The sequence below is a fragment of the Mytilus edulis genome, chromosome 3, assembly GCF_963676685.1.
Source record: "Mytilus edulis chromosome 3, xbMytEdul2.2, whole genome shotgun sequence".
Taxonomy (NCBI): Eukaryota; Metazoa; Mollusca; class Bivalvia; order Mytilida; family Mytilidae; genus Mytilus; species Mytilus edulis.
The window spans coordinates 28279355-28305849 of NC_092346.1; the positions used below are offsets into that span (position 1 = coordinate 28279355).

The window sequence follows — 26495 nt, forward strand, 5'->3', positions numbered from 1 at the left end:
GATTTTATATGAATAAAAATGGAAAACATTGTCAAATAATTATGTTCCACACTCGTTCTATACATAATGTTAGACCTTGTACCTTCAATCTATGTGCAGCTATTATCTGTAAAGTAATGTGTGTTGTTAAAATTTCTATGATTATCTCCCTTTATTAAAAAAATTATAGTTTTTTAAATATCTGTTGAAACAAATTAATCCTAGAGAGCACATATAATTTCAGCCACAAAAATGGACGACATGTTTCATTTAAATAAACAGGAAAAATGGTAAGGTTGAGGATTTCTGTTAAAACTTCTAAATAAAAAAATAACCTAGCCACAGAAAATGTTTGTATAATACACATATAACAAATGAAAATATTTTCTTGTGTAGCCAAAAAGTTCATTTCTTATGGTGATTACAACAAAAATACAATACAAGCATGTTTTTGGTTGCAAACCCCTTTCCACTATTGTTACAAATTTTAATACCATGATATCCTCATCCTTATCCAACAGTATTGCTTGTAAATTGAGATAAGAAATTTAATTTTAGTACATGTAGAGACATACCTTATGTTGTCTAATTATAGAATCTAGTTGAGTTATGTCCCTTGGTGCTGATATCTGTGTAGCCTGGTTAGCCTCGACTTCATCTAACCAAGCTAACATGTGATCAAGGTCAGCTTTAAATTGACCCCAGTCCTGATGATGCTGATTCATTCTATAATTTCTATCCATCATTCTGGCTTGCAATATCTCCCATCTTTGAAGAACATCTACAAATTATAAAGAATAAATGTACTGAATTTGTTACTTGCTGACATGAATGGTTGATTTTGCTGTAGTAAATTGAGTTTGAGCAATCCCTAAAAAAATAGTGCCTTTTAGATGACTGAAAAAATCAACTATAATTGTGCACAGCATTCTGGAAGTCAGGGAAAATTATAAGATTTCCAACTAAATCAACCATACCAAATAAATTGCATCTTATGACTATTTTCATAAAAATGTACACTGAAATAACTGAGTCATGTATTTAAATTAATCTTCCATCCACAATCTTCCCTCAAGATAATGCACATTCAACATATATTTTAGGCCCTCTTTGATTCAATAAGTTCCAATACATTTATAAAACTTCTTTTCAAACTTTTGTTATTGATCTTTACTAATGTGGGGTAAATTTGTGTCTAATATCTTGTGTTTCCATACCTTTAATTTCAACATCTGCACTAGCTATGCCATAGACTCCTGTTTCTGTTTTGACCAATCTCTCTATTCTCTTCATATTATCTATACTCATCTCACATTCCCTGATACATTGGAACTGAAAACAGAATTGCTTTTAAGTCAACGTACAGATAAATAATTGGATTTCAAGATTACATTATTTTTTGCAATATTTTGCGGCTTTTTTTTAATTTCAATTGAATGCTTTTCATTTTACTGTGCTTCAACAATGTCTACAGTAAAAAGTCAATACACTTTGAAATTGAAAATAAGGTGAAACTTCAATTATGATTAACAGCATGGTTATATGAAAGAAAGAATGTTAATGGGGCTCGCGGGTCTAAATCATTTTTTTTTAATTTAATATAGGATTTCTCTATATTTTTTTATAAATGAACTTTATCTTATACTTAATAGAAAAATGAAATAAAAAAATGGGGTCACTGTTCATTTACGCTCACAATCTGCCTTCAAAAGAAGCATACATTTTTGTTAATGTCCTTTTTTTCTGTTGAACTAATAGGAGAAATAGCGGTAATATCGAAATAAAAAAAGAACTAAATTACAGAAATCGCTTAAATTTTACAATTATTTAGTTTATGTACAGCTTATTCAAAAACATCTTATACCCGCGAGCCTCCTTAAGAGTACACAATTTATCATTCTGTTCATCAATGTGCATTAAAAAGAAGACCACAGACATAAATTCTTTGTGATTTTATATTTTTGTGCTGTTAAGAAAAAAGGCAGTTGCTTGCCCTTCGGGACCACCACCATCTATTTCTTATACATTTTTGCTTGTCAATTATTTAATTTTGGGTTCTGAGGACAAGTATTTTGCATGGAATGTTGAAAATTCTTCTTTCATATATCATAAAATGATTTCTGTTTGGTATCTTTTTCATATAACAATCATTGAGATAAAATAGAGAAAAACTCACATAGTCCTCAAAGGAATCATTATTTCCTGATTCTGATGGAGTACCAGCCATGACCTCATCTTCAGCATCACAAAGTTTGTCTTTGGCATCCTCGATAGCATCTACTAGATTTTCTAACAGAGCCTCAATCTCAGCTTCACGACCTTTCTCTGAAAGCTCTTCTCTCAATCTTCTCCATCTTTCTTGTCTTGAAATTTCTAGAGCTAAAATGTGAAGTAAATGCATAATATATTTTCCGGTACAATATTGTTTTTTGTTAATGTTGGCTTTACCTTATGGAATTCTAAACCAAATAAAAATGCTAAATTACAAAAAGGCAGTTATTAAATTCGCTTTTTCTGTGATTATAAATTTTCTTGCAATTTTTCTAGTTGCTGAGACCTACTTATACCCTTTAATAGCTGTTATGCAGCTCTACCACAAATGGAAGTTTTTGACAACCTTAACTGGCTATACAGCCCTTGCACGGTCGGCTATGATTTGCATATATGCATCTCAGAAAACAGAAGTGCACTCATATACATGTATACCTAAGGATGCACACATCCATAGACATTGATCAATGAAAAACCAGAGATTATTACTCAGGGACTACAAGTCCACCATGATATATACAAAGTGTAAAACTTATTCCTTACCTTCTCTTGTTCTCATTGGTGATCTTGCTCTTCTTGTAGACACTCGTGTTGGTGACCTGACTGGTGAGCGAGAAGCATAACGACTAGGTGAACGTGACCTGGAAGGTGATCTTGACCTAGATGGTGACCGGGACCTTGGCGGAGGAGTGCGAGCTCTGATTGGTGGAGGTGTGCGAGCTCTGATAGGTGAGGTAGATCGAAGTTGAACTGGAGAAGCAGATCTCTCCTGAATATGACGTCGCTTCTCAGGAGGACTTTCAGGAGGTGAAGCCTCTAAATAATCCTCAAGTTCTTTCATGTCCCATTTTCCTAATCTAAGCTGACGTTCTAATTCGTCAAGCTCGTCACCAGGAACCTGTCTGTCGTCTCGTACTGCATCCTCTGTAAGCTGTTTGAAAATAAAAACAAACTTAAGATCTATCATCAGCACTGGTAAATGTAAACAAAGAAAGTTTTCAAAAACAAAATTCAATTCTGAGTTTTAGAATTCAGCTTATATCATAGAGGTCTCAAAGAGGTAAAACCCTTCAGGCTATCAATGTATCTATAAAGACAAACACACAATTTACACAAGCTCTTGACACTTTTTTAACTTCTGTAAACTCTCACATATTATTTATTAAAATTTTAGCTAATGAGTATATAAAATCTGCCCCTTTATGAACATATGCCACAATTAGATAAGTCTAAAATTCTTCAAGAAACAGAATATGATTTTGTTTCAAAATTAGTCTATCAACTTTTGACATAAATAACCCCAAGAATGGAGAAAAGTTAAGATTCAATCAATGAACTTATGCTCAAAAGAATCTTCCTTTCTCCAGTTTCATTCAAAATTAAATCTTAGAACTGTACCTTAGCAATGACATGTTCCAATTCACTATGGTAATCATTGACCTTGCCAATGACCTGGGAAGAAAACTGTTTGAAGTCATCTAGCTCTCTTTGGACCCTTATGGCATCTTTACTATCCCCTTTCTGCATGAGATAAACGGCTGCCTGTTCTAAATAGTCTAACTTCTTTTGTTTACTATTTATTTCATCTTGCAGTTTCTAAAATGAATAAATTTATGATATTGTTGAAAATTTGATCTGTTAGCCTCAAAATTAGATTTTTTTCTAAAAAGGTTTGTTATTTTGCTTATTTTGTATATTTATATGAAAATGCCACAATATACCTTTATGTAATTTAATCTTAACAGAAGCTTAGGATAAGGGAAAATTAAATGAAAGAATTAAACAATACTAACAAATATGGCTACTGCAATTGCATACTGGGTAATTTAATGGCCATAAATAATCAAACCAATTTACATTAATGTCGTTTCATGTATTTTGGCTGGTACCGTTTTTTCATGGTTCTAAAATATGAAAAGATTTAAACACCTTGGGTATGAAAAATGAACCCAAACTGACCTCTATTTCCCTGAGTTTGTTTGGAACATCCATAGAAGACAGGTGCTCTATATTGGTCTGCTGAACTTGAATTTGTGTCAACCAGTTGTACATCAAATCTCGGTTATGATTAAAATCTTGTCGTAGATTGGCGGACTGTTTCATTCCTCTCATGATCGATGAGACGTACTGTTGTAGTTTGTCCCATCGGTCATTGGCGTCCTGCATGTTTTGTTTGAGTAGTCCTGAGTGGTCAGTCCTTCCTTCTCGTGCCAATTTTCTATACTGTTTGTTAATGTCTTCTAATGTGGATAATTTTTCATGGATTTCTTTCTGTAAGGACTAAAATTAAAAATTCAATCAAACAAATTAAAAATATTCCCTTTAAAATCTACTTATTTTATTTATAATGTAATTTCTTCCATTTTATTTTATAAATGATAGAACTTAAATTTCTGTAAAACAAAATTTCAAAAGAAAAGTTTTAATTTTTGTAAATTTACAGATAGACTCATACCAGCATAGGTTATCTGTCTGCCAAAGGGTAAATCAATTTCATGAAAAGCTGTTTAAATTATCTTAGAAATGTAGACCAATAGCGGAACAAAACTTACACAAGAAAACTGTCAGTCAGAATCTCCTGAAATTGTTTTCATTCAATTTAGAGACCCCTTAGTGAGGAAAAAAAGCATCTAGAACCAAACTAAATTTCTACCATTGTTTTTTTTGTATTTATTAAAAGCATTACTAACCTCAAACCTTACAACTTCTTCTTTAGTTGGTCCTATGGAGGGGGTATCTAGACAGAGATCACTGACGTCCCTCTCTTTGTCATCTAACCAGTTACAGAACCTCTTGCAATCGTCTAACAAGTTCTGCCATAGTCCCCATGTCTCTTCAATTCTGTTCAAATAATGAAATATCCTTGAAAAGTTTTTACAGTGAAACCTAACAAACTTGAACTTTCAAAATCAGTCCCTCTGCATAAAATGAATACTTGTATCAAGATATTCAACACATATTCTTACAAAATTTTAACAATTATTCTGTTTAAACAGAACAACTGTCATTATCAAAACAGAGAAAATGTAAATTCTGAAACAATATTTTCAGACCTCAAGACCTTCATTAGATTCACTAGTGATAGGTTTAACTGTATTTAAAGTGTTGTCTGTTAAATCATCTGTTATAAGGATAGACTTAGTATATTGACTGCTCATCTATGGATTGTGATAGCTAATGACTTAAAACAAAGATTGTTACCTTTTGAACTGGTAGATAAGTGTTTAAATACTTGCTTATCTGTTTATTAGTATACAAATTTTTATCAAATTTGATATGAAAATTAATTAAATTTAATGTTACAGTTTATGTGCACACTGCCAGATAAAATCATCTGTATTCAAAAATTGCAAACAAAATATAAAATGAAACCTTCAAGTGTTAACTAATTTTATTGTTCGTTTATTCATACCAAGAGAGAAGGAAATATAGATGGAAATTGATTTATTTATTAACTGCTAGCTGCTTTTAAAAATCACATTATGAAATGAAATAGCTTTATTTAGGTAACTTTCCTTTAAATATAAATTGATCAAACTTCCCTGATTGGTTTTAAAGGGTTTTTAAGCATTCTCAATCTAATTTACCATTTGCAACTATACAGTTTAACATACATGAATAACAAGTGAGGCAGAGTACATGCAAAAAATAAACAAAAACCATCAAAAGTTCAACATTAAGTCTTCAACAATACAAGGTTAATTGATTTCCCTGTAATGAATCACATGACCCTTTTTACTCACCTGACTCTCATGTCAGGTGACAGTTTACAGATGGTCCTCCACCTTTTATCCAGAGATTTCATGGCTGTTTGTAAGGCTTCAAATTCTTTCTCTGATGGACAGGCATCAGTATCGTGTAACAGTACCTCACAGAGATTCAGTACAGATCCCACTCCAGCACTGTGGTGCTCAATATCCTTCTGTATCTCCTACAAAATTCAAAATAGTTAGCTTTAAGTTCAATGCTGGAACTAAGGGTAAAAGATTTACTGCATTTATTAAAAAAAGTTCTGGATAGACTGTCAACAAGAAACTCTTAGTTCAAAAAGATCTGAGATCAAAGAAATCTCATTACATATAGGAAGTGTTATTACCAAAATGAATAAGAAATAAAGTTGAGAATGGAAATGGGGAATGTGTCAAAGCGACAACAACCCGACCATAGAGCAGACAACAGCCGAATGTCACCAATGGGTCTTCAATGCAGCGAGAAACTCCCGCACCTGGAGGCGCCCTTCAACTGGACCCTAAACAAATATGTATACTAGTTCAGTGATGTATGTTATCATATTTTTTCTGAATTGAAATAAAAATTAATCACTATTATAGATGCATGGTCAGAAGGAGTAAATCTTATTTTGAAGCATTTTTTTAATTTATTAAGTGGTTTTCTTTTAAATGTTTGTAATAAATGTTAAAAACACCCTCTACTAGTGGATCCAACAATGTTAATAATAAAACAAAAGTGGCCAAGAATCAGATTTGAAAACAGTAGATTATCCAATGATGCTGTAGAATATGATTTTATTAGATTACTTCTTAAAGATATAGTGTTAGAAGAGTAATTTCCCTTACCTGTTGATGCTGTAGGTTTTGTTGAATCTCTAGTAAACTACATTCTCTGTATATAATAGGTGTGCTTAAGTCATGTTCAATACTTGCTAGCCACTTTCTCAAGTTAGCCATGCTGCTGTCTAACTGTTGGACTGCTAACAATGTTTCCTGCAGTTTTCTTTGTCTGAAAAAAAAAAAAGACAATTCTCTAAAGTTGAAAAATGTGATGCATTAAAAATTCAGGCGCTTTTAAGCAAGTTTCAAAATTCTTGTATTATAGAATTATTTCAAAATTTGCAAATTCTAGAAGAGCAGGATTAACTTTCTTACTTTCATCATGTATATGTATCACTTTAATGGTGCACAAAAGTGAAAATACCAATGAGTCCTTAAGATTTGGAGAACAATTCATTAAAAACACAAATTTGATCGATTGATTGATCGATTGTTGGTTACTAAACATCCAGTCGCAAATTGTTTATGCATGTTCAGGACGAGTAAAAAATACAGATTGAAGTTGCAGACAAAAATTGCAGACAGTCCTACCCCTTCTCTCCATTACTGTAAATTATCAGATTCACAACACAAGGGTTTATATCTAAAATAACATACCTGAAAGACATAACAGAGGTGACATGTTGCCATTTGTCCTCTAACCTCAGAAGTTTGCCCTCTATTTAAAACAACATACCTGAAGGACATAACAGAGGTGACATGTTGCCATTTGTCCTCTAACCTCAGAAGTTTGCCCTCTATTTAAAACAACATACCTGAAGGACATAACAGAGGTGACATGTTGCCATTTGTCCTCTAACCTCAGAAGTTTGCCCTCTATTTAAAACAACATACCTGAAGGACATAACAGAGGTGACATGTTGCCATTTGTCCTCTAACCTTAGAAGTTTGCCCTCTATTTAAAACAACATACCTGAAGGACATAACAGAGGTGACATGTTGCCATTTGTCCTCTAACCTCAGAAGTTTGCCCTCTATGTCTGCTGCTCGTACTTCACTGCTGACTTTAGCTAATTGCTGACCCTGGTTCACTAGTTCCATCTTCACAGATTCTTTGTCAGCCATTTCATCTCTGTAATCCTGTTAAAAAGATTTTTCTTAAATATAGGAAATACTTAAAAGATGAAAATATCTTATACTGAAATATGCATTACTCAAAATAAGATATTTTACAGAAAAGAGTTTTTTTTTAGTTTGAAAATATTTACTTTCAATCTACATTTTCAGAGTTGATAAAATTGATTCACTTAGCAAGCCCGTTGCCAGGAATTTCCAAAAGGGGGTTCTTAACAGTTACAATTCAAACAAAATGTCAACTTTAACAGTGCTTATTTGTTTTTAAAGGGGGGGGGGGGGGTTGACAAACTCCTTGAATCCCCCTGGCTACGGCTGTGCTCAGTTCCATGACTTATTTACAAAAGTATAATTTAAATTTGTGAGTATATAACAAGTAGTGGGATTCAGCAGTTGATTCATATCATGAATATGGAAAATGTCACACACTTCCCATATTTGGTTTACATATACATGTATGGCAAGAAAATATAAACACCAATACCCTATTACATCTTATCTACATTAATGATACCATATTTATTTGAATTCTACAAAATGTTATTATAATCTGTTACACAGAAATAGTAACAATCTTTAATATAAATTATAGGGTTCAGGTTAGTTTTTAAAGTAAAAAGAAATTATATCAATGTTGATCGAATAAACCTAGACTATCAAAAAGTAGTTTCTAATATTTAATTACAATATTTGTTATTCATTTAACACCACCTAAACCATAATCTCACCATTTTGTCAGTGTTGACTGAATGTGCATCTTTTACTCTCTGGTATAACAAAATATATACTATATAGTATTTGTAAATACGGTACCTTTTGACCTTTTGAGGTAGTTCAATGATTAAATGATACAGGTAATTAAAGGTATGCTATGAATGAGTGCAGATCCATAATTCATTCAAATGGATTTTTAATTTATTGATGAGATACTTTACAATTACATTTATCATAAACAATCATTAGTAAATCCAGTTGTATGAAAAGAATGGTGCATTTACAAGTAAACCAACAGTTTTTAAAACATATATACACCAGTACTGTTCTCAAGAATATTGTCAACTAGTTCTTTCAAAATATTTCTGTTTCTATTCCAATCAATATTGGTAAAACACCATTTCCTTGCACCAGAAATGATCAGAATAATCAGATTTTGTGATGCCGATTTTGCTGCTTTTAAAATAAAAGATTACAATTTGCTCCTTACAAATTTTGTGACAACAAATTTTATATAGTTGTATTGAAACTGAAACTTTTGACAGCTTTCAAAATATGTGACTAAATATTTCACTCATGGTAATATTTCTTATATTAAAATTTAAAAATTACTAATAATTTTCTGTGACTATGATTTCTACTTGTAATTTTGTGACAGCAGCTTCTGACTAATTGTAAATTGTGACTAAACTTTTTACTATTTGTAAATCTTGTGATGAAGACTTTTTACTATTTGTTTATTTCGAAACTGAGACCTTTGACTATAGGTATATTTTGTGAATAGCACAACTGAGAAGGGATGGGTGACTGACAGTTGATGGACATTTAACACAAAGTGAAGTTAATATGACGATGTGAAAAAAGGGACAAAAGCTTGTGACAATCTGACATCATTTTAGAATTGACAAAAACATGCATTTGTGACATAACTCACTCAAACCTTACCTCTTTCTATACAGCAAATAAAAGATTAATGAATTAAAATGTATTTTAACCTAAGATATAAATTCTTATTGTAAAAGATTGGATGAAAAATAATGAAGAGATTTTCATTATAAAGAATGACAAAGTAAAGCACTTGATAACATCAGTACAATGAAAATGTAAAAGATAATGAAAAGAGACTCAACCAAATGAAACAAAATTCAGCAGACGTCACATGATTGAAAAATAAAAGATTGTATGAATAATATCTAATATGTAATTAAGGTGTATTATTTTGTCAATATCTAAACATTTACCTGCTGCAGTTTGCGTAACAAGTCCTCAATATGATATTCTTGACTAGAAACAACCTTGATTTCCATTTTTTCCATCCAGTCATGCATTTCTCTGACACGATCGCTAAAGCTTCCCCATCGGCACATATTGTCAGTTATTTTCTGTTGTCGTAACAGTGCTTGATTGCGTAGTTCATCCCACTGTTTGTTAAGTAATCTTATCCTCTGGTGCAAAACATTCAAATCTTCTGGTTGAATTATCTCCCCTAGTTTTCGCTCTTTTTCCAAAAGAGATTGTTTTTTAGGTTCACTGTTTGCAAATTCAGCTTCAATGTCCTAAAATGATATAAAATATAAAACCATATTAAAATTCTTTTGTAAATATGAAAAAAAAATCGTTTTAAATGAACAACACTAAGAAAAAAAGCTCATTATTATAGTTTTTCCTTTCAAAGTATAAACAGTAAATTCTTCACCAAAAGCTCAAACCTTTTACAGTTCAATCTGCCAGAAGACCTTAAATAGACCTTCTGACTCTAAATCTATTTGGTATAAAGGGTATTTTCATATTTTCCAATATTTTTCCTTACATATTATTGTAATAAAATAGTATTACAAAAAATGTATTGTCATTTTGACCTCATTAAAATATCAACTTATTCATAACTACATTTATTCATGTAAAGTTTGTTTTCTTTATTCAATCTTTTTAAAAATATTTCCTTAAATGATTATAGTCATAAGATATAGAAGAATTTGAACATTTATAATCCTTAAGGTAAATAATATCGATTAAAAGTCTTCGTAATCACCTTGCATTTACTGAGTTCAGCCTGCAGTTGATCGTATGCAGTAGGTAAATCTGCCGTCAATGTCAGTCGTGTGTCCTTTAACCAGGACAGAATATCCTCAATCTCCCCTTCACACTCTTGCCATTGTTTTAACACACCCTCTAGATGTTCACACTGTTCATCTAATTTGGTGTTAAGTTGGTGCCAGTGTTGTTGTAACTGTGCCGTACTGACTCTGATCTGTTCCCTGGCTTTATCATTGCCATTCTGTAACAATGGCTTGGAATGTTCCTTAATCTGCTTCAGTGATTCTTCTTGCAGTTTGAATTCATTCTGCATGTTCTGTTTAAATGGAAAATAACAAGAAAATATTTTAAAGGGGATATACATGGAGCAGTTTTGGGGTCCTTAAATATAACTTCATTTTCAGCTTTTATCTCATATAAAGATAAATATAATTTCGTTGCAGAATAAAGAATTAAATTGAGAGTTTTTGTTGAATGCCTTTCATTTTGAAAGTATGGAATAGTTACAAAAAAACCCAGGAAATGGATTGGAAAAATTGTTTATAAGAAGCTTAACTGAAAATAACTTCAACACCAATTTGATAAAAAAAAAAGTATCTGTACACAGAATCAAGTAAACACATCCATTGGAATGACCTATTTTGTTTACACACCTGCGCTTTTTCTAGTATATTCTTGACTTTTTGGAGAGAAACGGAATCCACATCAAATGCTGTCATTGCATACTCTTTATTGGCCAACCAATCACGAAGCTTCTCTGTAAGATCATTGAAATCCCTCCATTGTTTTATGGAGGTTTCTATCATAGCCTTTTTCTGATTGGCTCTTCGGACCACACTTTGCCACTGCTCAGCCAATAGCTGGAGTTTATTTTGGAATTCTTTTTTGTTTTCAACTTCACCATCTCTCATCATTTTCTGACCATCACTAATAATGGCATGGAGGATTTGTTGTTTACTATACATATCGGACTCAAATTTCTGAGAAACAATAGAAAGAGAAAAATATTTTTAATTTGACTAATTGATAATTCTCCCTTCATAATAAAAAAAGTTTGAAAGTATCACTATAATATATAAGCTTGAATAAAATATAATTTCAACTGGTTTAATATATTTTTAAAATTTTCATGTTAGAACATAAATATAATTCAAATATCCAATCAACACAAATTACAATGTTTCCGAAATAACTTTTAAATATGTGTATGATCCAGACCAAAACTTTGACGTCACAAAATCATAATAAGATATATTATGAATTGCCTACAGGGGACTGAAACTGTGCTATATGAAACAGTCATGAGGGGGGATAGGAGGGGTCCTGATCCCGAAATCCCGGGCTTAAAAACATGAAATCCCGAGGTCCCAAAATTTGAAAAAAAGAATTCCCGGATCCCGAAATCCTGAGCTTAAAAACACCCAATCCCGGAGTCCAGATAAAGGTCCTTTTCCCCCTCAGTCATGATTTGAAAAAAGTTAGTGTTTAGTCCAGATTGAATACATTGGTTTTGACTATTAAATGTCATTTTGCTAATTTGGGAGGTTTATACACTGAACATAGTCTAGAAGTGAGAACTTTTTCATTCCATATCAAGGAGCTCTTCTAATTTGTGAACTAGCCAAACTTACCTCACATTTTCTAAGCTGACTGACTAGTTCTGGTAAATTGCTGCCAATTTCAGTGGACAGATCTTGCTCAGTCTCAGCTAAGAAGGTCATCCAAGTGTCACATTTTCCAGTGAAATCTTGTTGTGCAAGTAAATGACCTTGCACATCCTTACTTCTTTCTTTGGCCTCACTATATAACTCATGCCATTTGTGGTTCAGTTCTCGTAAATTAATAGCACTAGTCTCATCAAGGGCAAGTCTATATCCAAGATCATTTAAATTGTCTAATTCTGTCATATTATCGGCAAATTCTGAGGTTAAAAGTTTAAGTTTAGCATGTCGATTTTGTAACACTAATGTATCTGATGTCTTAACTGGTTCCGTTTCACCAAGTGTTCTAGCTGCACGATTAACGAAGGCCGTCACTGAATCGAATAATGCTTTGAATCTTTGGCGCTGTGATAAATCACCTTGTAATGCTTCTACTTGTTTTGATAATATTTGTCTTAATGCCATGACTCTTTGTTCCAATGATGAAAGACGTGAGGTAAGATTTACGATTGATGAATTGTCCATGTTTTTAGTTACGGAATCACTTAGATGGTAAAGACTAGATAATTGTGTTTGGAAGTTGTCCAGATCTCGTTGTAGAGTCTAAAAATAAAAATATAAACAATTAATTTACTTTATAATAAACAAATTATGTTCATCTTTCAAATTAGTTATTTTGTTGTGTTCCTTCTCTCAATAATATCTACCCAATAATCAATGCAATTTCAATCTGTATTCAACGTTTTATACAAAAACAGGTTCTGTTTTGTAAAAGAACTTTTATTTATGGCAAACAGTTATTAGGTTTTATGGAGAATCAAAATCACAAATATAAATATCCCCCCCCCCAAAAAAAATATTGAAATCCCAACTTTAAGTTAAAAATTGATAAACACAAGAAGAATTTATGAAAATTACATTTTTTAAATAGCAGATAAAAATAGGTTAACATATGGACTATATATACTTTTCAATGACATTAATGAATCATTTTTACAAACCTTGCTCTCTTGTAGACATTCATCCCTCCTGCTGCTATCTTCTCTAATGGCTACCAGTTCATTACAGAGCCTCTCTTTGGCATCAAGCCATCTCCTGGCTTTGTTATACTCCTGCTCATATTGTTGCCATTGAGTCAAGCATGCTTCAAACATGGCTAATCTATCACGGAGATCACCTGTCATGCTTTGCCACCTATAAAAAATGTTTTTCAGAGGTCATCATCAAATATTAGTATATTGAAGAGGTATGTCTGTTTCACCTGTGAGCTTAGATGGCCAAGATATGTCCTTCTTTCTCAAATATGCTTAGAAGAATTGAATATGGAATTTAACTTTATAAAGCATACACTGTTACATCTCAATCTCAGTTCAAAAGCCAGAAGGAGCATGAATTCATGCGAGTCTGCAAGTCACCTGACTGTGCGAGGGCCAGTAAAGGTCATTAAAACCATAAGTAATACATGCAACAATAACACCTTATTTCATTTTTATTACCATGACTGTGGTTTTATGTGAAACAGGAATTCTAACTTTCCTAGCACATTAGTTTGTTCCTGCTTTTAAGATAAATTCATGCTTCTAATTTTTCATGATGACTTGCTGATGCCACTTTTTTTAACATCATTGGGCTGAGTTGAATTAGTTGTATTTGTTGTATACAACATATATACTTTTATTTGCTAAAGGCAGCAGAAATTGGTGATTTGACACTTGACAATTAAAGTCATCATCATCTCATTGGTTTTTACTCTATTATTTAATGGTGTTAAACAAAATGTCACATTGTAAATTGCTGTACACTGAGAATTATAACAAAAAACAAACCTGCTCTGTAATTCTGCGAGAGCTTTCTGTATGTCTTGTTTGGCTGGTGTCTCACAGACCTGCATCAACTGAGAACCTAAAGCCAAACATCTGTCATATTTCTGTGTATTCTTATTCACATCACTCTGGAGACCCTGTAATACAGAAAGACAGTTTTCATTTTTAACGCTTCTTTCATTTTGACCATTTAAACTTGGGTGTTTGAGTTCATACCATCTGACTGATCCTACTTTGTTGCTAGCAAGCAATTCAGCTTTACATTATTTATTTTAGAAATTTTAGCAATAAAGTTTTTAAAATCAACCATAAAGGGGTCTTAACTAGACTTATTTTTAACTGTAAATCATTCTTGAAAAAAGATGGCAACCTATTATCAACTATTATTTCATTTTGTAATTTTGATCATCTTCATAGGTATATTATTAATACATTTACTAAGTATTTCAAACACTGGCCTAACATATGAGCAGTGTGATAATTTAATATCTACTAACCTTTAATTTTTCCACTTGCATCCTCAGTGTGATGAGATCAGCTCCAACACTGGAATATCTACTCAGACAATATTCTGTTTCGGACAACACTTGATTAACTCCCTGTAATTCTTTATGATAAGCTTCCCACTGACTCAGAAGTTCATTTAAAATGCTCTGAAGATCCTGTACCTGATCAAACAGGTGCTGCCATCTTTTGTTCAAGTGATCTAGACTAGACTGAATGCTGCGTTGACAACCAGGAGAATCATGACTTAATTCAACCAATCGTTCTCCAAGACTACGAGCATGATCAATCTCTTCTTCTTTGGCTTTCAAAGTCTGCTGCAGCATCTAATGTTAAATCAAAATGAAATATGTATTCATTTTTCCAATTATAGTTATCAAAAATCAAACAGAGAATACAATCACTGACAGTCTATTAGCTATTAAGATTCACAAATATTTCTAGTCTATAGTTCCTTATCTTACTTAAAAAGCATTGTCATTATAGTAAATACATTTTCATTTGAAAATTATCTGCAAGTTCCTGCCTAGAGTAAGAAAGATAACTTTAAATAAAAAAAAATTAAAACCAGGTGCTCCGCAGGGCGCAGCTTTATACGACCGCAGAGGTCGAACCCTGAACAGTTGGGGCAAGTATGGACAAAACATTCAAGCGTGATACAGCTCTGAATTTGGATTGTGATCAAATTTTTGACATTACATGTTTTTTTTTTACACAAAACAAATGTCAAGATTTTACAAATCAATTAAAGATTTCTTCTTCAAACTTTTTAAATCTAAAATTAAATAGTTGACACAGCATAGGTTTCTGACACAGAATGAATGTGGTCTAATGAACTTAAAATATTTTTTTTTGCCTTTGAGCAATTCACTATGCTGTTGAATATTAATCCTCTCAAAAAAATGTTTGAAGAAATTTTCTTTTTATTTATGAAATCTGAAATGAGAAAAATTTAAACCCCCCCCTTTTTTTTCACATCCCCGTTTCCCTTTTTCCAAAACTGATATCAATTCAAATTTCTAATGGAGTTTGCAACAATAACTACTCTTTTAAATACATCATAAAATATTAAAATGTAAAATAAAGTGCTTGTTATCACTGAATGGTAAAGATTGGTTGGTAGTAAAAGGGAATATACATTGTTTATTGTATAAAACAATAAAAAAAACTTCATCAGCAACATTTTATATTGGCAAATTTCCAATGAAGTTATTTACATAAAGTTATTGGCAAATAAAAATAGAAAATGACATCATAGTCATGTCTGGCAAATGTCCAACATACATTATCTAAAAACATTTTAGATAAGATAAGGAAAAAAAGCTTCATCAGCAACATTTTATATTGGCAAATTTCCAATGAAGTTATTTACATAAAGTTATTGGCAAATAAAAATAGAAAATGACATCATAGTCATGTCTGGCAAATTTCCAACATATATTATCAACTTCTATTCTATACAAAGAAAGATAACTCCAATTGAAAATTAATTGCTATTGCACAATATTGTGCAATTAGATATTTCTTGCTATTGTGCAATACTGTGCAATTGAAAATTTCTTGCTATTGCACAATACTTGATATGGAATCCTGATTTGGACCAACTTGAAAACTGGGCCCATAATCAAAAATCAAAGTACATATTTAGATTTATAAAGCATATCAAATAAGCCCAAGAATTTTATTTTTGTTAAAATCAAACTTAGTTTAATTTTGGACCCTTTGGACCTTAATGTAGACCAATTTAAAAACTGGACCAAAAATTAAGAATCTACATACACAGTTAGATTTGGCATATCAAAGAACCTATTTATTCAATTTTTGATGAACAAAGTTTAATTTTGGACCCCCATTTGGACCAACTTGAAAACTAGGCCAATAATTAAAAATCTAAGTACATTTCTAAATTCAGCATATCAAACAACCCCCAGGATTCAATTTTTGTTAAAATCAAACTAAGTTTAATTTTGGACCCTTTGGACCTTAATGTAGACCAATTTGAAAACAGGACCAAAAATTAAGAATCTGCATACACAGTTAGATTCGGCATACCAAAGAACCCCAATTATCCAATTTTTGATGAAATCAAACAAAGTTTAATTTGGACCCTTTGGGCCCTTTATTCCTAAACTGTTGGGACCAAAACTCCCAAAATCAATACCAACCTTCCTTTTATGGTCATAAACCTTGTGTTTAAATTTCATAGATTTCTATTTACCTAAACTAAAGTTATTGTGCGAAAACCAAGAATAATGCTTATTTGGGCCCTTTTTTGGCCCCTAATTCCTAAACTGTTGGAACCAAAACTCCCAAAATCAATCCCAACCTTTCTTTTGTGGTCATAAACCTTGTGTCAAAATTTCATAGATTTCTATTAACTTTTACAAAAGTTAGAGTGCGAAAACTAAAAGTATTCGGACGACGACGACGACGACGACGCCAACGTGATAGCAATATACGACGAAAAATTTTTCAAATTCTGCGGTCGTATAAAAATCTGTTTGCAAAATGTAATCCTGTGCATACAGCATCTTATCTATACCTGCAAGTATCCTAGATAATTTCATGAAAATTTCAAAAATTAATTAAAATAGTTATTTAAAAATTATCCATAAAAAATTATTTTACCTTTGATTCCTTCAGAGTTTGTTTGACACTGATTTCATGACCAATCAGACGATAGTGTTTAACTTTGTCCTCCTGTTCCTGGAACCAGTCTTGTAACCGTGACAGACTGGATTCATACTCTTCCCATTTCTTTTGTAACATTTCAAATGTTCTCAATTGTTCATTTACATCATGGCTGAGGGCTTGCCATCGTTTGTTCAAACTGCCGAGACGTTCAGCAAATTCTGTTTTGTCAGATGACATGTGAGATGTAGATTCTGAATCCTGGGTACCAATTTGTAGAGATGACTGGTTTACAAAATCTATAGTCAGTTGCTTATTTTGGAGTTCAATCTTGAAATCCTGCAATTCAACATTACAATTTGGTTAAGACAACCTGAAGATACTACTCATAATTCTAAATTGGAAATCTATCATTAAAGATATCTGAATTTGCAAAAAATTCTTTCCACCTTACCAAAATATGTTAATATAATTTAATTCAGTTGTTTTTCATGGTATACTTTGCACATGTAGCACAAAAAACAGCATAAGAGATATCGTCAGATTTCCCCCATAAATTCATTACCATAAAAATAGTAACAATTCTAAGCATTGAACAACATTTAATACTTTTCATAACATGTGAAGAATAGCTTTTGCCAATTCATTTATTTAGTGAATTGTATCTGAAATATACCTTGAACTTTTTCAGGGAGATCTCAATGTCGGCCATGTTTCTGACAGGTTTTGATATCTCCTGTTTGACACCTTCCTCCATTTCATTCAGCCATGTGGCCAGTTCAGTCAGAGCTTGACGTGAGGGCATAAGGTCCATCTGAGCTTGATGTAGGTATTCCTCTGCCTTGTTTATATCATGTTCCAGTAAGCCCCATTGTTCCTCTAACCATGCCATATTTCTCTCCAGGCCTGCAGTATCATAGGTCTGGTTTTCTGATAGCTGTTTACCCACAAACATAATCTTACTCTTCAGACCTTCTTGGTTTTCTACTTCTTTTCTGAATTCCTGTAAAATAAGATACAGATTTTTTGCTAATTTGAACTTCTTTTATGATTTGTGTAAATAATATGAGGCAGGCATTACCTGTGAAAAGGGACAAAGTCTGTATGAATTAATTTTTTTGTAACTTAAATATTTGTTAAAAAAAGAAACGGAAATATCGTAACGTTTCCGATTTTGGTTCTGTTGTTAGGGATTTTACTTGTGACGCTATTTAAGTTATGGCATCATGTTCAATGTAAACAAAGAAACGCAATGCATCAGGTAACGTTTGTTCATATCAAAGACAAAGAATGATTAAAAATGAAATATTGGTATTGTGTTCCTTGAGTTCCTATATTTTACCAGACTAATCAAAGTCTCACGACAACAAGACCGGAAGAAGGAAGTAGATTTCTGCGTTCTGCCCAGGTCCGGAAATTTAAAAACACGACAAAAAAAGTTTTAATGATTTTGAGTTCATTAGTACAATGAAAATTTCTGGAAAATTTTCCTGATTTTTTTTTTGGATTTTTTATTGATTTTCCTACTGTTATTGGGGACTTCATCCCCATATCAAACATAATCAAAACACAAGAAATTATATCAAATTTATTCTTTCTGAGAGTGATTTTTATAATTATGGTCAGATCATATGGTTTTGTTTATAATGTCATATGAATTGTACTATGCATGCTTTTTCTAAAGAATGCATTCTGACGTCACAGTGCATTCTTTGAAAACCCATGAGATGAGGCTAAAGAACAACATTTCACATTCTGTATATCAAATATGATACATAGAAAAAAAGTGTCAGCATAATTTGTTGTCTTAAATTGAAACTTCACATTCAAACATTAAAAGCTACAAGCTGCAATTTAGTAAAATCTTGAACAGACTAGATTTTTTTACCAAAAGAATAAGAACAATCTTGAGAAGGGGAAGAAAAAGACTGTCAAACAACATTTGTTTTTTTGTCCTCATCTCTTTTATTTCAAAGCTTTCTAAACTTACCAAGAGTTTATCATTTTTACTCCTAATGGTGGCAATACTCTGTTGATCTTGGTCAGACAAATGTTTGATATCAGTTAGTTTCATCTTAGCTGTTAGTAACCATGTTCTCAACACAGCTGCTTCAGCCTCAAATGCTTGGAGTTGCTCTCCTAACTTCTCAGTTCTGGAAATAAAGTGAAGAAATATCAAACAGTGCTAAAAAGAACACAAGCATTACTTTTATATAAAAAAAACAACCAATAAAGGTTTCATATAAAAAATGTTGCAATGTTTGAGTACCAGTACATGTATATCTTCAAAATGTATAGTCTCAAAATATGACATTAAAGTCATCAGATACAAGTACACCAACCTTGTATTTTTTCTACATAAGATTGATCAGTGGCCATGGGAGACAATATAATCAAATCAGTTGGAAGGCAAAATCAATTATGAAATTGAAAGTAATGAACACCAATAATTCCTAATACAATATAATCAAATCAGTTGGAAGGCAAAATCAATTATGAAAATGAAAGTAATGAACACCAACAATTCCTAATATTTTGACTGAATATGTTAATCTATAATTTCTGGGAAAATTATGATGAAACAAAAGATCTATAACAACATGAATTAATTTACTACACAGAATATCAGACTTAAAAATGTACCTCTTTAATTCTAAAGATAATGCTGTATTCAGGTTAACCCATTTTTCTGCTAGCTCTGTGACCTCTGCCTCCAACCCTGGACAATTGACACTATGCAAGAGTTGTTTCCCCTTATCAACAACTTGGAATACCATAGGTTTCTCGTCAGTCAATTCCCTCTGTAGTCTCTGGTATGTGCTTATCTTCTCCTGAATTGCCATTATGGAATCGTTACTGGCAACTGGTCTCGGCATTTGTCGTTCAATGTCTTCCAGGAAGGAATGTAATTGGTCATGCTTTTCGGACAACTCTGTCCATTGTCGTACGAGTCTTTCAAGCCTTTGACCATGTAAACTGGCTTTGTCTAGAATGATGTAGGTCAGGTTGTTGAGTCGTGTGTGCATGGAGAGATGGGATTGCTGGGTGTTTTTATCACACTGTTGAGATAGGGTATCTAACATAGCTCTATTGACTTCCAAATCACTGAAGAAATCCTGTAAAGGAATATATATTTATAATTATCAGTTATTTACAACTGAGGAAATTTTGATAAAAACTGTGATTATTTCAATAACATATTTAACATTAATTAACCCATTCAAGGCGTATGATGCCATAAGGCATCACCTTGGTACCGCCGTATGATGCCTTAATGCATCACCTTGCTACGGCCGCGTGATGCCATAATGCATCATGGAAAACGAAAAATACTCTGACCTACTTTCAGTTTTAATATTAGATCAATTACGTAAAGCTGTAAAGCGTACGTTACCACAATGTGTGAACAGGTTTCAATTATTAATATTATGTATAAATTTTGACAATAAAAGTCTTTGTTATGTCATTTCTTCGTACTTTCGATTTGCGTTCATGATAAAATAATATGCCGCCATTTTTTCAATTTTGTTGACATGTGTAGTCAACGTGATCGCTTTAAAAAATGAAAGTTCATTACCTTCCACACAAAATATTTAAACCATTTATGTATCGCTGTTTTAAAAATTAATAATATTTACTTAGGACTGTTTAATAAATAAGATAAGCCGGTAATGGCTGTCTCTTTATGTAACATCTTTGCATGTTGTTGATTTACGCTCTGTTGACGATCGGAAGTTTACGGTTTTTGCCGACAAATAAATTTCACACGATGTGCAGGTGTTCTCCCAAATAAGGAAATCCATATTTTTGTGCAGCCAATCAAATTTTTCTAGGCTAAAAGGCGGTTCCATAGTAAAATAGTTGTGAAAAACGTAGTATTGTCGTCTGGGTGAAAATAAAAAAAATGTCTGAATCTTCGGATGAAGAATTTGACGGATTTTCGCAAAATGAAGTTGATGCAGCTGCACAGCGGTACAATGATAGGCTTGCACAAATTGGGATAGGTGAATTAGATGTTGTTGATAATGAAAATGAAAGTGAAAATGATTTTTCTGGGCCACAGACCACAATTAATTCCTCTATCAGTTCTTTATAACCTTTTGCATCATTAAAAAAATTGCACCATGCACTTTTGTCCAATTTTTTGTGTGTGTAATGTATTGTCCTAGTCCAAATATATATCCAAAATTCAGAAAGATTGAAGCAATCACTTTTACAAATTTAGCCAATACACATCCATACCCCTATTGACAAGTCAAGAGATGTTCCGAAAACTGTAAATATCACCTTTTTGCACTTGACCTAATCACTCATTCCATATCAAAATCAGTTAAAATACAACCTCCAAAAATTTATTTGACCTCTCTTCTTTCATTTCCACCCAAAAAGATTTAAGGAATGAGTGAGGAAAGGAAAGAAAAAAAATTAAGGAAAAATACACTCTAATTAAAAGGAACTATATTCGTGGACAACGAAAAGCGGGGTCATTAATTGTGGTCTTGGGCCTATTAGGGGCCTAAAACTTGACCAATTCTAATAAAACTTGGCATGATTCAAGCTTAGTATATTATAAAACAGGTTACAAAGTTTCAAAGCCATATGATACCAAATAAAAAAAATGTGGCATTTTTTATATCTGAATTTTGGGTGCTGAATTGTGGCGTTGAATTAGAACAATTAAAACTATCAAATTTGAGCTTCTAAAAACCAAAAGATACCAAAACTAACACTTTTTAATGTCTCTATGTATAAGTTAACATCTATTTAAAGCAACAGAAAGCATATTTCATGTATCAGACTTATGCAAAATGGCCAGAAGTTAATTTTATATGAGCCTGTGCCAAAAAATAGAGGTTTTCAATTAGGGTGAGGCCTTATATCAAATGTAATATTTTTCACTTACCACAATTTTCTGAAGTTGTTAAGTTATCAAACAAACTTTAACAGGTTATAAATGTACTTTTGATGGAAATATAAGTTTCAAATAGCATAACACATGTGGATAAAATGGTCTTTAGCAATGTTATGCTTAAAAAAACAGATTGCCAGTTTAGGCCGTTCCCCACATTTGCATATTTAAAAGCATATAAATGATATGGGAGATGGAGATATACTTCTTTTTGCTAAAATCTGTGCTCAGATATGATAAAACATGGAGCCTGGATGTAACAAGACTGTCACTTTCAATTATATATGCAGACAGTATGGTCTGATGCAAAGTTTATTAACTTTACTGTTTAAAAACTGAATGAAATGTCAGCCTCAAAAGGCCAATATTTAAACCACTAGCTATCCAACAGAAGAAAGTAAAGGTAGTCTGTGAAACAGAAATGGTTAAGCAACCAGTAATAAGTGTTTTTGATGTAGGTTCAGTGCAATCTGTTTTGGAATACAACTTTTAAGTGCATAGAACTTCACATTTCACCTGCTGCGTATACTGACCGTTAGACTTAGACTATTAAAACAGCACATTTTGCACTCTTTTTATGTTTTTATCTACTTTTTTTTGTGTTCAGAGTTCACAAATAAGTTAAACAACTGAAATAAATACCACAAACACAAATAGATATCAGAAAAAAACTGTCAGAGAGAAATTAAGCATGCTGTTTTTGAAAAAATAGTGAAAAAAGTGAAAAAGCTACATTTTAGGCATTTAACCTGAAAAGTGACTTTTTCACAAAATTTCTATCAAATGAAAGTGAAAATCATTTCTTCTCATATAGTTTGACAAATCAATACCAATAGATCATTCAGAAAAGATGCCAAAGTAAAAATTCTAAATTTGCTGAAATGCACCTCTTAGGCCACAGACCACAATTAATTCCTCTATCAGTTCTTTATAACCTTTTGCATCATTAAAAAAATTGCACCATGCACTTTTGTCCAATTTTTTGTGTGTGTAATGTATTGTCCTAGTCCAAATATATATCCAAAATTCAGAAAGATTGAAGCAATCACTTTTACAAATTTAGCCAATACACATCCATACCCCTATTGACAAGTCAAGAGATGTTCCGAAAACTGTAAATATCACCTTTTTGCACTTGACCTAATCACTCATTCCATATCAAAATCAGTTAAAATACAACCTCCAAAAATTTATTTGACCTCTCTTCTTTCATTTCCACCCAAAAAGATTTAAGGAATGAGTGAGGAAAGGAAAGAAAAAAAATTAAGGAAAAATACACTCTAATTAAAAGGAACTATATTCGTGGACAACGAAAAGCGGGGTCATTAATTGTGGTCTTGGGCCATGAAAATGAACCCCTTGTTGTTGATGAAGCTGGTGACCGTCCTGCTGAAGCTGATGGGTGGCATGAAAATTTTAATTATTATGAGAGGGGATTACCACACATATTTTTACCACGTGGAAATACTGGTCCTACCACAGTTTTAGATCCAGATAAAGAGCCCGTGGATTTTTTCTCATTGCTGTTTACCAATGCCATTTTGCAATACATCATACAGGAGACAGAAAGGTATGCCAATAAACAAATTCGTGATCATCCTGATGAAAATAAATCCCCATGGGTTACACCAACTGTTGAAGAAATGAAGGCTTTTCTAGGTTTATGTTTCTTGATGGGAATCAATGTAAAACCAGATATAAAATCCTACTGGAGCACAGATGTTATGCTGGAGACCCCGTACTTCAGTAAAGTCATGAAAAGGGATCGCTATATGCAAATTATGCGGTACATCCATTTTTCAAATAGTGAGCAAGCCCCACAGCCAGGGGATCCCAATTATTCTAAATTATACAAAATTGAATCGTTAATGAATATGTTCACAGATTCTATGGTAAACCAGTATATCCCTAAAAGGCAACTATCAGTTGATGAGGTGATGGTTCCATGGAAAGGACGACTGTCTTTTAAGCAGTATATGCCAGCCAAGCCTACCAAATGGGGAATAAAAATGTGGGCGATAGCTGAAGCTAATACAGGATATGTTTCCTTCTGTCAGGTATACAGTGGGAGGATAAATGGTGTCGCAGCTCATGGTCTGGCAAACCGTGTAGTCAAAAATTGTATTGAAAAGGCAAATGTTATAGGGCAAGGGTACCATATTTATATGGACAACTATTTCACTTCTCCCACCTTATTTACAGACTTGTTTGAACATTCTAACACTGCTGCATGTGGGACTGTAAGAATGAATAGGAGAGAGCTTCCTAAAGATATTATGAAGAAAAACCCTGAAGGTGTAATTAATCGTGGGGACATGCAGTTTAGACAGAAAGATGCAGTGGCTGCTGTTGTATGGAAGGACAAAAAAAATGTAAACTTAATTTCAAGCATACACGATTTCTCAGTAGGTGCAGTGCAGAGGAATGTGCAACAAGCAGATGGTATTTTTCCACGACAAGAGATACCATGTCCACAGATGATCTCTGATTACACACAGTACATGGGAGGAGTTGATAGGGCTGACCAGTACATCCAGTACTATGTTTTCCAACACAAAACACTGAAATGGCCTAAAAGGATTTTCTTCACAATGATAGAAATGTTGAAATTTGATGCCTTTAGGCTTTTTCTGGCTTCTCCTCATCATCAACCAGGCCCTGGTAAGAGACCAACAACCTTTTTGAAGTTTTCCAAGGCAGTAGCAGCAGGACTGATAGCTGGATATACAGGTGGTTCTGTTCGTAAAGGCCGCCCATCACTTGTCCCGGTTGATGACCGTCTTACACAGAGACACTTGCCAGGTTCCTTTGGAAATAAAAGTTGGTGCCATGTCTGTCACATGAGAGTGAAAAACAATCAACAAGAGACGCGTAGACAAACAAAATTTGGCTGTCTAGATTGTGGAAAGCACCTCTGTCTCCCAGAGTGTTTCACGGTGTTCCATTCTGTTAAAAATTACTGTTAGTGTTATAGCTGTGTTGTTAGTTCCAGACAATTTTGAATTTATTGACTTTACCGTTTCAATTTGCGAATTTATTTATTTATAAACTATGAACAAAACTAAAGAATAACTGATGAAGGATATATTTAAAAAGATGGTATCAAGAGACATTTTAAAATAAAGAAGGAATTTTATAGAGAGATCAGGACAACAAATAGTAGTTAACTGGACAATGAAAAAAAAATTAAAGACTTGAAAAGAGGCAAGTAACAAAAAAATTTAAAACTGTTATTTTTGTTTGTTACATAACCTTATAGCAGTTTAAAAATTAAATCAAAATAATATTATTTTTTGGTCAAATATCTAATTGTTCATTTGATTTTGATTTTTTTTAAAGTATTTTATTTTTATCTGCTTAAATTGCTATTAGGTTGCATGCCTGTTACTTAGTTTGAAATGAATATTTTCAAGGAAGGTAATTTACTTTGACAAGTACAGAGATTATTTGTTTAATCATTGAACAAGTACAAATTTTTATTTGTCATAGAACCGTAACAAGAAATTCTGTTTTACCCAAGTTACTTAAAAACATACGGCAACGTATTTAAAAAGAGTTGTCGTCCGCCAAATTACAATTGAGTTATCTCTCTTTAATTGTTGTTGACATGAACGACGCTTTGCAAATGGCGGATTTCAATCGCTGGTAATTCTCGTGTTGTCGGTCGTTTATCGTCTTCCCAATCAGTTATGGTGTTGTCATAGACATTTCATCTTATTCTTTGAAACAAAATGAAACATAGAACGTAAGTAAATATCTCAGAAAGGGAACGGTCAGAAGAAACTCTCCCCTTCGCAGACATGTATTTGTAAACATTCAGTTATAAAAAAAAAAACTCGTTCGTCATAGACCTAAACTGTTGATATTTCTTCCGTTTCATATCGCTCTAACCACACCACAACTCAAAACAAGTAGGGTACGACTTAACCTTAAAATATTTTAACGAAAATCGATCTCAAATAGCGGTAATTGCTGTTTGAAGTTCCGAGGCGATTTTTTTATGAGCACATGTCAAATTAATCCCGGCCACGAAACTGCTCGTGCTAATAAATCTCCGGCTATACGAACGCGCCAAAAAAAACAATTCCGTACTGAAAGTGTTAAGAGTAAATTGGAGTAAAATGTGAGTTTGATTATTACCATTTCAAGGAATGTTGTGTACACACATTATGCTGTAAAAATTTGAAATGTTTTGTTTTCTTAAATTTTTTGAAATAACTATATTTTTAAAAGTTTTTCCATATCATTATGGGATGATGGTAAAAAACTGTTACAGGGCAATGTGTTTTGTTAGTTTTTACTTGAAATATATTGTGCTGAA

General features: G+C 32.6%; 2 protein-coding genes across 2 annotated transcripts in view; one reads left to right on the top strand and one right to left on the bottom strand.

Moving 5' to 3' along the window:
* The window catches only part of LOC139516150 (nesprin-1-like), a 246966-nt gene that overhangs the window by 13584 nt on the left and 206887 nt on the right, over positions 1 to 26495 (bottom strand). The window contains exons 121-142 of the mRNA XM_071306037.1: positions 19909 to 20381; positions 19256 to 19418; positions 17942 to 18268; positions 17263 to 17604; positions 14628 to 14960; positions 14134 to 14267; positions 13309 to 13501; positions 12278 to 12910; positions 11300 to 11626; positions 10642 to 10962; positions 9851 to 10165; positions 7735 to 7901; positions 6828 to 6990; positions 5994 to 6181; positions 4941 to 5091; positions 4210 to 4530; positions 3649 to 3846; positions 2794 to 3181; positions 2156 to 2358; positions 1197 to 1311; positions 555 to 760; positions 83 to 106 (exon numbers count right to left, since the gene is read on the bottom strand). Of these exons, the coding sequence (XP_071162138.1) occupies positions 83 to 106; positions 555 to 760; positions 1197 to 1311; positions 2156 to 2358; positions 2794 to 3181; positions 3649 to 3846; positions 4210 to 4530; positions 4941 to 5091; positions 5994 to 6181; positions 6828 to 6990; positions 7735 to 7901; positions 9851 to 10165; positions 10642 to 10962; positions 11300 to 11626; positions 12278 to 12910; positions 13309 to 13501; positions 14134 to 14267; positions 14628 to 14960; positions 17263 to 17604; positions 17942 to 18268; positions 19256 to 19418; positions 19909 to 20381 (5685 nt within the window). The remainder of the gene's footprint in view (positions 1 to 82; positions 107 to 554; positions 761 to 1196; positions 1312 to 2155; positions 2359 to 2793; positions 3182 to 3648; positions 3847 to 4209; positions 4531 to 4940; positions 5092 to 5993; positions 6182 to 6827; positions 6991 to 7734; positions 7902 to 9850; positions 10166 to 10641; positions 10963 to 11299; positions 11627 to 12277; positions 12911 to 13308; positions 13502 to 14133; positions 14268 to 14627; positions 14961 to 17262; positions 17605 to 17941; positions 18269 to 19255; positions 19419 to 19908; positions 20382 to 26495) is intronic.
* LOC139518146 (piggyBac transposable element-derived protein 4-like) lies at positions 21170 to 25199 on the top strand. The gene is made up of 2 exons (XM_071309839.1): positions 21170 to 21237; positions 23466 to 25199. Exons 1-2 carry the CDS (start codon positions 21170 to 21172, stop codon positions 25138 to 25140), a joined length of 1743 nt encoding a protein of 580 aa, XP_071165940.1. The 3' UTR covers positions 25141 to 25199.